A 12,975-nucleotide genomic window follows, 5' to 3' on the forward strand; every position below is an offset into this window, starting at 1 on the left:
GCACCGAAAGCTGGTTAAATTCAATTCGCGTAAGCGTTAAGTAAAAACACTCACTGTGGAATTGCGCATAAATACATATATCGTGTGCAAATCGGTGAGAAAATTATAAAGGAATCGACGCCTATCAGCCAGGGGTAAACGAGGAACGGAGATGCCCTTTTATGGACTATATGTGCCTGGAAAGGAAGGTAAACAAATTAAAATATTTGTATTTTACTTGAAGTTATGAGAAAAAAGTATTAGAAAACTGAAAATGGACGTAAGAATATTTGTTGTGTATTTTATAAGGTTAGGGTTTAAAAAGTCCCACACAGCAACTTGTAAATATGTATGTAGGTACGTATGTTTCCAACGAATTCATCTATAAATATTAATGTAAATAATAAGTATCCATATGTTGCAGTTCATTGCTCCTCGGTAATATTTATTTTATTATTACTGCCCGGACATTTCAACCATATTTGTTGTGATGGAATCATCTTTGCATATACCGATCGGAAAGGTGCAGGCATTATTACAACATCAGTTAAAATCTTCACAGTTTATTTGCAAAGTACAGACAGTAAATTACTGATAAAATAAACAATGTACAAAATTTTTCAACCAAGTCACATTAAACAAGATGCTAGTGATTTCGACAGTTCTCTCTTTTATACTGCCACTGAAGAGTCCAACATAAAACAAAATACATCGTCTTGAAACAAATTTTACCTACAAATTAGTTGTCACTTTGTCACTTTTACCTTATTGAATATATACCTACTGATTGTTGTTGTAACAGCATACAAATCGCCCAAAGAATTTTTGGCAAGTGATGCTGGAGTAACAATCCTGTAAAACCTATTTTATTTTAAAACGGCTCTCCCTTTTATGCCCAGGTATCTATATCTCTTATATCTAAATATTGATACTTTGGTATGAATGAATAAGGTTTGATGCCAGGAGCTTCCGCTGAGTAACTCTCATTTTTGGGACAAATGTCAGTTACCGAGGTTTTGCGGAACCAAGATACCTACTCGGATTTTGTATTTTACACCCGACTGTCGTGGGAACGATTATGTACTGATTTTTCGTAGCGTTGGCGTACGTGGGCCTGCGGTCTTGAATGCAGTCCGTGGAGAAAAAAGAATGGGTCATTGAATTACTTAGTATTTACCCTTTGAAGTTAAAAAGGTGGGACGTGTCATGTCCTTAATTTTATTTTTTTTACCAGCCTCAAACTAACCTGCAATCCAACCTTATAGAAATGCAAAATAAAACTTTAATGGATACTTAACCGTGAGTAGCCATGCGATCGATTTTAGTGACTAACTGCACTGGTAATGTATCTGTAAAAAAGTGAAAAGAAAGAATTTATACATATGTTTTGTACTTTCCCAGAAAAGCAGGTACAATGAATATGTTTTCATTGTCTGGGAAATCTTGCCACTAACATACATACATATGTATATACGTACTATGCATATGTGACATACCTATAGAAATGTAAATAAGAATCGCAATTTGTTTTTGTTTGAAAATTTAAAATTGTAAATCGATGGCTAAATGAAAGATCGATCCATCTGGGCAGCCAATTCGAAAACGCCCTATCTCAGAAAACTTTTAAAGAATACCCTTCCGCGGGATTTTTGCATTGAAGAACGCTATATTTCAGAATTTGCTTGAAAAACCCCCTATCTCAGATTTGGTTGCAGAACGCCCTATCTCAAACGAAGGTACATGGAAAATGCGCTGACATAGGGCGTTTTCGAACCGAATTCTGAGATAGGGCGTTTTTCAATAAAATTCTAAATTAGGGCGTTCTTCAACCAAATTCTGAAATTGGCCGTTGTTGAAAAATTTTCTAAGATAGGGCGTTTTCAGACTACCTGCCGAGATAGGTCGATCTTCCACTCAGCCATCGAAATACAAATATATTCAGCTAATTTGCTCATGAAAATTAGTTTTTATTAAACTAAATTTTTCATTGTCATACTCGCTTTACAATAATATGTACATAAACATACTTTTTATTTGTCGAGTTTATTGCTCCTTATCAGAACAAAAAAATATACTGCGATCGAGAATAAAGCAATATTTATGTATGTCAGTAAGCAAGAAAGCTTTCACCAGAGACATAAAATAAAATGCACATTAAAAATACATATACTTTTGTTCGATGCATAAAATAATGGCATTATTTTTTTATTTTTATAATCGTAGTTTTCTAATTTTTAATGTAAAATATGAATGGTCTATCAAACATTTAAGCAATTGTTGTTGGTGTATAATAAGTGTTCATATCTCAGTTCGTATGGAAACGCCTTAGACATGCCACAAATTGTCGGAAAGCGCACCCTAAAATATCAAAGATGGTATCCTCACAGATATACCTCAAATACTTGAATTACAATAAATATTCAGTACCATACATATGTACATAATAAACTACAGGAAAAATGCTATTTGTTTACATACAACTTATTTCGGTAGCTTTTTCTAAGCCCAGCCGATTAGAAAACTGAGTGTGTTCAATAAGCGTAACATGGAGATGACGTGATGATATACTAATTAATGACGAAGAGGCGCGCCGTACACAATTACTACAATATCTCCACAACTACATACTTTTGTTTTCAGTTTTGTGACAAGCGGAAAAGTGTATTATGGAAAAATTTAGAATTCGTAGTAATGAAAATATACATATAAGTAAATAGCATCTTTGTAAATTAGAGCACAAAATAACTACATGAACAGATTTGGCCTTCACTGCGGATGCTAGCCTGCCCGCTAAAACCAAGTTTTTTGAAATATCATCCAATGAAATATGTGGACAGCTATTATGTTTACTCAGTTTGATTGAACGTAAAACCAGACATAAAAATATCAAACCCCAAATTAACAAGTCGTTGACGCGTATTTGTTTATGCTATCCGTCATAAGTTTAATGTTTTTGTTTTGGCTCTTCCTTCTTTGCTTATGGCTCAACTATACATATTTCCATACTATACATGTATAGGAAACATTCTAATCTCGCACCTGCTTTTCGCTCACTTACACTATGTATACGATTTTCAAAATTGTTGAATGAAAGCGGTCGGCACATTTTTCCCATTAGATTGGCCGCGCTTACGTATGCGGCAATTCGAAATTTTTGAAAAATTGCCAACATTCGGAAGTGTCGTAAAAAAACACGCGATTTTTGTGTTGCATACTAGCGAAAAAAAAATATACTTTTCGTTTGTATGACATAATTTTTCAACATTGCTTATTAAAAATGAGTGAAATGCAGTTGTACATTGCGTGCCATGACCTACAAATGTGCATTCATATGTACATATCGTCTTTTAAATTACAGAACCGCGTATGAAGAAAATGCAGAACCTCGCCATGATTTTGTAGGTGAGAGTAAAGCTAGTGTCATTTCAAAACGGTTATCTCTTTTATCCGTGTTTATCTCTACTTCTTATGTCTAAGAATCGATATTTTAGTATAAATGGATAATAACTTGATTGCAGGAGCTTCCGGGGAGGAAATGTCTTTTTTGGCACAAATGTCAGTTACGAGGTTTTGTACTTTAAACGACGATATGTATATTTATGTACATACATGAATATTATTGACCATTATTAATTAACCTTTCTATCTTTACAGTCGACACCCCATATGTATTTAGTAGCAAAAGTGAAGCGCTGGATGTGCTGAAACTGCACAAAGAGGCGCGTCTACGTGAATTTAGTATTGAAAGTGATGCCCTTAAATTTGCACAAACTGGCTACGAGGTGGTAGCGCCACCGCGTCATGCCGACGCCAAATGTATGTATTTCGTCTTTCAAATGTACCATACATATCTGTTTTTAATATTAATAATTCCACTTATTTGCTTACAGCTTCTATTGTTGTGGAAAAAGCTGCATTTCGTGGCCCCACCAAACAGGAATTGATTGAATTTCGAAAAGTAATCGAATCAGGCGATTGTGAACGCGTTAAAAATATGATTTGGGATAATCCACGATATTTGGTGAGCGCTGGCGACACCCCCACCACACTTAAAGAGGGATATCGCTATAATGCCATGCACATATGTGCTATTTCCAAGAAGCCGCGCATAGCTGAACTAATTTTGAAGACAGTAAGCGATACAAAATTTGTTGATTTGCTTACGGGAAAGAAAAACGACGAGAAAATGTGCAAGGAATTGTGTGTGAATTTATTGGACTATTATCTAAACATACCAGAGAAGGGACGTAGCGAAACACCATTACATTTGGCTACAAAGAACGGCGCTGCTGAGATGGTAGAGGTTTTGACATCATTTCCGGAATGTAAAATGACGCGTAACTCAGAGGGACTATATCCGAAAGATGTATGTACAGATAGTAACTCTTCTAGATGTAAAAGTTACACATTAAATGATTTTCTTGTAGATAATTTGCTCCCGAGTTTCAAATCCTCCACCCGAATTGGCAAAAAAGATTGAGGCTCTATTAGAAGAGCGTTTTTACGTGCCTGTTTTACGTTCTGCGGATAATGTTATACCGCCAAAAGTTGGACAACCATTTTCTTCCAGCAATCCCCCGGTAAGGAGATTAATTATTGTGTAAACATTTATATGGAAACCAGAATATTTATATCAAACAAGTAATTTTTAAGCAAAAAACAAAACCGACTTCAATTCTCATTGAAAAATTTAAGATTATCGTTAATCTCTTTATGATGCAGTGAACCAAATTAGGATGAGACCCCTGTGAGGTAACACCTTTCCTTTAAAAAAAGAATTATAGAAATCGGTTAACGTGGTCCAAAGTTGTGCGGTAAAATACATAAAAAAATAAAAATGAAACAAAATTTTCTACGAAGCGATAACATTCTCCTTTTTGTGAAGTCGGTTAAAAAGTTTAATTTTATCATTTTTAAATATTAGAATATGCGAACTCTGATTTTACGGAAGAAACGGATATTTCAAATTTTTATTTTTAGAATCTCAACTGTGATCCACTAAGTGCTGAAGTAAAAATCGAAGCTTTAGCTGGCCCCATGAACAAGGAGCAAGCCACTGTAAGTTTGTCATATTTTTCCTTTCACTTACTACGATTTAAGGCGGATTCATCGTTCTAGTTCTGAACTTTTTCTTCCATATGGTTGTTGTAATATTTGTCTCTCTGTGAAAGAAACGCAACAACAACCACATGGAAGAAAAGCTCTGAACTAAATGCGCATTCATCGTTATATTTAGTTCTGAACTAAATTTGAAGTCGAATTCACAACTCAAAAGCGTTCAGAAGTTCATTTGGTTGTTGTTGTGTTTTTCTCTCTGGGAGAGCAATTGAGACTAGTTCCGAACCCATTTGAGTTGTAAACTCAACTTCAACTTTAGTTCAAAACTACAACGATGAATCTGCCTTTAATACACATACATACATACATACTTAACAAAACCTATTCTTCCATTTTTAATAGCAATTTTGTCGCCGTTGGAAAACGCCTCCACGGCTTGGCAGCAACACATCTTCCCCAGTTGCATGCAATTTATTCATATCGCCGGTAAAATCTCGCTGCTCTAACAGTACACCATCTAAAACATCGCTCACAAATACCAGTAACGGTAGTCCCAATATCGGCACACCAATTATGAAAGCTAATCGACGGGCACTATTTAATTCCACTCCACAGCGTTCAAGTTTTGAGACAGTTGTTGAGAATGGTATCGATGATGATATATCTTTAGTTGTCGATAAACAAAATGGCAATCATAAGGCTGCTGAAGAAGGCGAAGGCACTGAAAACGCCATCATCAACCCGGCACCAGTGAGCGAAGAGGAAACAAATAATAATAGTAACGAACAAATAACCTCGCAAGGCGGAGATATCAATGTTTTAAAAAATATAACATCACAAAACACGCCAGTTCTACACATGAAACGCGACTTATTTTTCACGTATCGCGAACCACATCCTAATACTCCAGTGGAGCAGAATGTACCCGAAGCCAATGATTCGCCTAACACATCTATGTTGGGTGACCTGGACCTCAGCGCAATTGCCACAAATAATGAGACTCAGCAGTTGGAGCAGCCTCAGCAGCATGCATTCAAACTAAAAGGAAGCATGCTAAAAACTGCCCTGTGCCGTAAAATGCCATTGTTTAAGGATAATTTCAGCACCTATCGCGATTCGAGCGCAGTCTCTTCGCCAGACTCAGACTGTTGCAATGATTCGCGTAGCATATTGCTAAATGAGCCTGAACACCTCGACAGTCCGGGGTTCAAAGAGCGTCATATTAAAATTACAGATACTGAAAAGGGCTTAGAATTGATTGGCCGTGAACTGGCTAAGGAACAAAACGTAGAATGGCGCGAATATTGGGACTTTTTAGACTCTTTCATCAACATTGCATCCGATGATGGTTTGAGTAAACTAGAAAACTACTTCACACAGCGTCTTAAGGAGGAGGAAATGACAAAGAAAACTGCACAAGCAATGGCCAAGTCGGCGGTAATTTTGGACAGTGTATGCAATGCGCTGGATAAGTTACACTTTCCTGAGAACGGCAGTCTGCATGATTTTCGAAATGGTTTCAATGATGAAAGGGCGCGCTTCGCAAACATGACGGGTACCGGCGAAACAAGTACAACGTCCCCTCAATCTACAACACCCTACACATGTGTTGAAAAATCGGTACAAGTGTTTGCCAAACGGATGACAAAGACAATTATACATAACATTGATAACGTGGTATCTATTAATGACACCCTCCTGTCCGAGTTAAAAAGACTGAAATCGTTAATATGTAGTTTTAAGGAAGATACGCGTTTCCTAAATGTAAACTTCGCAAAAGTGCACTCAAGAATTGGCAATTTAATTTCAGTCTACTTGGCAAATTCACAAGAAGTAACATCTGCCATGAAATCAAAGGTAAGTGGGAGTATTTCAAATAACGCATGGAATTGTAGCACCTAATTACGTTTATTCTACCAGATCAAAGGTCTTATTAAGCACATGCTTACGCCTGGTGAGCGGCGTGAGCACATCGAATGTGTTTGCTGGCGAATACTTAAAATGTTGGAGTCACCAAGTGAGTGATTTTTTTAACACCACAATGAAAAAGAATAATGAATAAAATTTCTATAAACGCTAACTTTCCAGCCGATCAAATACTGCCCGAACAACTTAAAACCGAAGAAATGTGTTCAAGTGCGTGGGAGAAGGAACAGGAATGCGAGTGCCAATGGGAAACTAATCTCAGTCGTAAAACAAGTCGACGAAATCGTATGGAAGCGCGTTATCGTAGCCATCAACAAGCTAAACAACAACACCAGCAGCAACAAGATTTTCAAAAAGCGAATTCTAGAAATGTAGATGGTAGTATTGAATGGCGTGATCCATTTCCGTGCAACGACTCGGATGCAATGAAGGTTAACGAGCAATGGCGCGATCCCGTTGACTGCAATGAGGGAGGAGGTGAACGATGGCGCGATGCCAATATACGTGATGAATCACCCGATAACGATATCTTTTGGGTAAGAAAAAATTTATATTTTTCGTTCCCTTCTGTTTATTTTTATAAATTCACATGAGATTTGTGGTTTTATTTTGATAAAAAACCAATTCTTTAAAAAAGTTTCTCAATTAAGAAATAAAGTATTTACCAAGCAAACTAAAAACAAACTAGTGACCCGGCATGCAATGCCCTGCCTGAAATTAATTTCTTAATGGACAACAAAACGAAAAAAATAACATTCATGAAGAGTTGAATTGTCGGCATATACATATGTACCATGCTACCACCTGTATTCAAAGAAAGCTTCAGTTTGGTTGCCGGATGTATACCTGCCCAAGACTTGTCACTACAGCAACGTTCCCAAAATTATTTGGAAAAATTTTATGCTGTTACAACAACAACAAAAACAAAATCTTGAGGTTTTTTAACGCAACCGATCAGGCGCCAATTACCCTCGTATATAGCGACGCTTGTAGGCTCTCAAAGGGCTAATGATGGTACAAAGTGCTGTGATTAACGATTTCTTACAGTAAACAATGTTTTTCGTCTGCCGTTCTGACATAAATTTGGTAGTGAGAGAAGCACCCTAAAATAACTTTTAAAATTTATATGTCCACAAACTTAGTTTTGAAAAAATGTGTTTGAAAGGCATATAAATATTAAAAGCTACTTGCGAAAACGGCACTAAGAATTCCAAAATTCACTCCAAGTTAACTTTTTAGATAGAAAATCATGTCAAAAAATCATTGAAACCCCCCTATTTAGGCGTATTTATTATTATCTTCGAAATATTACTATTTTACTTGTGCCAGCAGTTATATAATATTCTGTTTTCAGTCCGATTTCGGAGATACGGATTCAGACAATGAAGAAGAGGTGTGGGCTACGCCACCAGAGAGTCCATCTCAGTGGAGCTTAATGGAAGAACCTGAGGAGACGTTCAAGATTTTTATATATGGGTAAACAGTTTGCATTATTCTACATTTCATATCCATTTTTATTTTAGAATAATAATAACGAAACAAATATTGGACAATTTTATAGTCCGATAGCGTTACAAATTTATAACAATAGGTATTGTAGAATTTGGAATTTAATAATTTTCCATTTATTCTTTTACAGCAATGAACCGACCAAACGCGATGTGGACGTATTGAATGCCATTATTCATGTTGATATTGATAAAACAAAATATGCCAACATACACTCCTGGAAAACTGCATTGCTACGCTATCCTAAGGAGGAAATGGATGCGTAAGTGCTATGTGTTTTGACGCAATGTGTTAATATGTGTTTAAAATAGCGAAGCTAATCCAAAGAATGAAGAAATTATGTGCCCTCATAAAATGATTGCTAGTATGTCAGTTAATTATTATTTCGCAAAATGAACATAAAATGAATTGGATACATGTTTGTGCTTTTGTGCTATGCTTGTGTTATGCGCATTTATGTTGTGGTATGTATCTGTTTATGTGTGTATGTTACTGTGGTGTTGCTAAGTTCTCGCCGCTTATTAAACTGCTTTTCAGTTGTTCTATGAACTTACATATTTGAATCTTTCTATTTACAGCTTTCCATCACTTTCTATTGTGAAGAAATCGCACTCGTTTACAATGCCTCGTACACCACAACGTAAACAATTCCCGCTTACACCTTTTCCTCAGCGGCAGCCAACATCGAAAAGTCTTTCGAACACGCCAATTACAGTCAAGTTAACAGGCACACCGGCTCTACCGTCACAACAGATGGATCCAACAGTCAAACAGCGAGTATTGCCAACAACAGCGAAGCGCCTCTTTGCGCGTCAAACGCTTTCGAACCTATTGGCGCCCTTCCACGCCAACAACACTCACTAACAACTGTTTTTTATTTGGTTATGCGAAGTGTGGCAAGTCCGGTGATAGTTGCGCAACTTGGAATAGGAAGTGTTGGGGGCTAAGTTTCAAATACATTTTCAATTACCATTAATTTAAATATTCATTGCTGAAGATAAACTTACAATAATGTACTACTTTTATGTATGTTCGTATATGCGTTAACGTTATTAATGATTTCTGGCTGTAATCAAACTGAGTTCATTTGGAATTTATCGTAAAATCTCTATGCGTATTTTTAAAGCATAGAAACGCGTTTTATATTGGTTAAATTTTTATGTTTTCGTGTGCGTTTTATTTTTATTGAAAAATTACAGATACTGAAAAGGGCTTAGAATTGATTGGCCGTGAACTGGCTAAGGAACAAAACGTAGAATGGCGCGAATATTGGGACTTTTTAGACTCTTTCATCAACATTGCATCCGATGATGGTTTGAGTAAACTAGAAAACTACTTCACACAGCGTCTTAAGGAGGAGGAAATGACAAAGAAAACTGCACAAGCAATGGCCAAGTCGGCGGTAATTTTGGACAGTGTATGCAATGCGCTGGATAAGTTACACTTTCCTGAGAACGGCAGTCTGCATGATTTTCGAAATGGTTTCAATAATGAAAGAGCGCGCTTCGCAAACATGACGGGTACCGGCGAAACAAGTACAACGTCCCCTCAATCTACAACACCCTACACATGTGTTGAAAAATCGGTACAAGTGTTTGCCAAACGGATGACAAAGACAATTATACATAACATTGATAACGTGGTATCTATTAATGACACCCTCCTGTCCGAGTTAAAAAGACTGAAATCGTTAATATGTAGTTTTAAGGAAGATACGCGTTTCCTAAATGTAAATTTCGCAAAAGTGCACTCAAGAATTGGCAATTTAATTTCAGTCTACTTGGCAAATTCACAAGAAGTAACATCTGCCATGAAATCAAAGGTAAGTGGGAGTATTTCAAATAACGCATGGAATTGTAGCACCTAATTACGTTTATTCTACCAGATCAAAGGTCTTATTAAGCACATGCTTACGCCTGGTGAGCGGCGTGAGCACATCGAATGTGTTTGCTGGCGAATACTTAAAATGTTGGAGTCACCAAGTGAGTGATTTTTTTAACACCACAATGAAAAAGAATAATGAATAAAATTTCTATAAACGCTAACTTTCCAGCCGATCAAATACTGCCCGAACAACTTAAAACCGAAGAAATGTGTTCAAGTGCGTGGGAGAAGGAACAGGAATGCGAGTGCCAATGGGAAACTAATCTCAGTCGTAAAACAAGTCGACGAAATCGTATGGAAGCGCGTTATCGTAGCCATCAACAAGCTAAACAACAACACCAGCAGCAACAAGATTTTCAAAAAGCGAATTCAAGAAATATAGATGGTAGTATTGAGTGGCGTGATCCATTTCCGTGCAACGACTCGGATGCAATGAAGGTTAACGAGCAATGGCGCGATCCCGTTGATTGCAATGAGGGAGGAGGTGAACGATGGCGCGATGCCAATATACGTGATGAATCACCCGATAACGATATCTTTTGGGTAAGAAAAAATTTATATTTTTCGTTCCCCCTTCTGTTTATTTTTATAAATTCACATGAGATTTGTGGTCTTATTTTGATAAAAAAAAAACCAATTCTTTAAAAAAGTTTCTCAATTAAGAAATGAAAGTATTTACCAAGCAAACTAGTGACCCGGCATGCAATGCCCGGCCTGAAATTAATTACTTAATGGACAACAAAACGACCAAAAAAAAACATTCTGAAGAGTTGAATTGTCGGCAAATACATACGTACCAGCTGTATTCAAAGAAATCTTCAGTTTGGTTGCCGGATGTATACCTGCCCAAGTCTTGTCACTACAGCAACGTTCCCATAATTATTTTTGGAAAATTTTATGCTGTTACAACAACAACAACAAAAACAAAATTTTGAGTTTTTAACGCAAACGATCAGGCGCCAATTACCCTCGTATATAGCGCCGCTTGTAGGCTCTCAAAGGGCTAATGATAGTACAAACTGCTGTGATTATCGATTTCTTATAGTAAACAATGTTTTTCGTCTGCCGTTCTGACCTAAATTTGTTAGTGAGAGAAGCACCCTAAAAGAACTTTTAGAATTGATATGTCCTTTAAACACAAACTTGGTTTTAATACATGTGTTTGAAAGGCATATAAATATTAAAAGCTACTTGCGAAAACGGCACTAAGAATTCCAAAATTCACTCCAAGTTAACTTTTTAGATAGAAAATCATGTCGAAAAATCATTGAAACCCCCCTATTTAGGCGTATTTATTATTGTCTTCGAAATATTACTATTTTACATGTGCCAGCCGTTTTTTTTTGTGCTGAGGTAGCAAAATTTATATGTATATAATCTTTTGTTTTCAGTCCGATTTTGGAGATACGGATTCAGACAATGAAGAAGAGGTGTGGGCTACGCCACCCGAGAGTCCATCCCAGTGGAGTTTAATGGAAGAACCTGAGGAGACATTCAAGATTTTTATATATGGGTAAACAGTTTGCATTATTCTACATTTCATATCCATTTTCATTATAGTATAATAACCACACAAATATTGGACAATTTTATAGTCCGATAACGTTACAAATTTATAACAATAGGTATTGTAGAATTTGGAATTTAATAATTTTCCATTTGTTTTTTTACAGCAATGAACCGACAAAACGCGATGTGGACGTATTGAATGCCATTATTCATGTTGATATTGATAAAACAAAATATGCCAACATACACTCCTGGAAAACTGCATTGCTACGCTATCCTAAGGAGGAAATGGATGCGTAAGTGCTATGTGTTGTGACGCAATGTGTTAATATGTGTTTAAAATAGCGAAGCTAATCCAAAGTTAATTATTATTTCGCAAAATGAACATAAAATGAATTGGATACATGTTTGTGCTTTTGTGCTATGCTTGTGTTATGCGCATTTATGTTGTGGTATGTATCTGTTTATGTGTGTATGTTACTGTGGTGTTGCTAAGATCTCGCTGCTTATTAAACTGCTTTTCAGTTGTTCTATGAACTTACATATTTGAATCTTTCTATTTACAGCTTTCCATCACTTTCTATTGTGAAGAAATCGCACTCGTTTACAATGCCTCGTACACCACAACGTAAACAATTCCCGCTTACACCTTTTCCTCAGCGGCAGCCAACATCGAAAAGTCTTTCGAACACGCCAATTACAGTCAAGTTAACAGGCACACCGGCTCTACCGTCACAACAGATGGATCCAACAGTCAAACAGCGAGTATTGCCAACAACAGCGAAGCGCCTCTTTGCGCGTCAAACGCTTTCGAACCTATTGGCGCCCTTCCACGCCAACAACACTCACTAACAACTGTTTTTTATTTGGTTATGCGAAGTGTGGCAAGTCCGGTGATAGTTGCGCAACTTGGAATAGGAAGTGTTGGGGGCTAAGTTTCAAATACATTTTCAATTACCATTAATTTAAATATTCATTGCTGAAGATAAACTTACAATAATGTACTACTTTTATGTATGTTCGTATATGCGTTAACGTTATTAATGATTTCTGGCTGTAATCAAACTGAGTTCATTTGGAATTTATCGTAAAATCTCTATGCGTATTTTT

General features: G+C 36.6%; 1 protein-coding gene across 3 annotated transcripts; it reads left to right on the forward strand.

The window, feature by feature from the left end:
* The first annotated feature begins 7 nt into the window (after positions 1-7).
* LOC108374076 (uncharacterized) lies at positions 8-12,975 on the forward strand. Of its 3 annotated transcripts, XM_017630041.1 has the most exons (12): positions 8-188; positions 3,634-3,795; positions 3,870-4,345; positions 4,407-4,559; positions 4,960-5,037; positions 5,440-6,271; positions 9,672-10,294; positions 10,358-10,454; positions 10,526-10,899; positions 11,748-11,869; positions 12,030-12,161; positions 12,432-12,975. In XM_017630041.1, exons 1-12 carry the CDS (start codon positions 152-154, stop codon positions 12,715-12,717), a joined length of 3,372 nt encoding a protein of 1,123 aa, XP_017485530.1. In that variant the 5' UTR covers positions 8-151; the 3' UTR covers positions 12,718-12,975. The 3 variants fall into 3 exon arrangements, with proteins under 3 accessions (XP_017485530.1, XP_017485532.1, XP_017485531.1); XM_017630043.1 differs by lacking the exons at positions 9,672-10,294; positions 10,358-10,454; positions 10,526-10,899 and adding exons at positions 6,958-7,054; positions 7,126-7,499 and having other exon boundaries at positions 5,440-6,894; XM_017630042.1 differs by lacking the exons at positions 9,672-10,294; positions 10,358-10,454; positions 10,526-10,899; ... (1 more) ...; positions 12,030-12,161; positions 12,432-12,975 and adding exons at positions 6,958-7,054; positions 7,126-7,499; positions 8,318-8,439; positions 8,603-8,734; positions 9,051-9,594 and having other exon boundaries at positions 152-188; positions 5,440-6,894.

Source organism: Rhagoletis zephyria, unplaced genomic scaffold (genome assembly GCF_001687245.7).
Source record: "Rhagoletis zephyria isolate East Lansing unplaced genomic scaffold, Rhagoletis_zephyria_1.1 Rzeph_scaffold_07300, whole genome shotgun sequence".
Lineage (NCBI taxonomy): Eukaryota > Metazoa > Arthropoda > Insecta > Diptera > Tephritidae > Rhagoletis > Rhagoletis zephyria.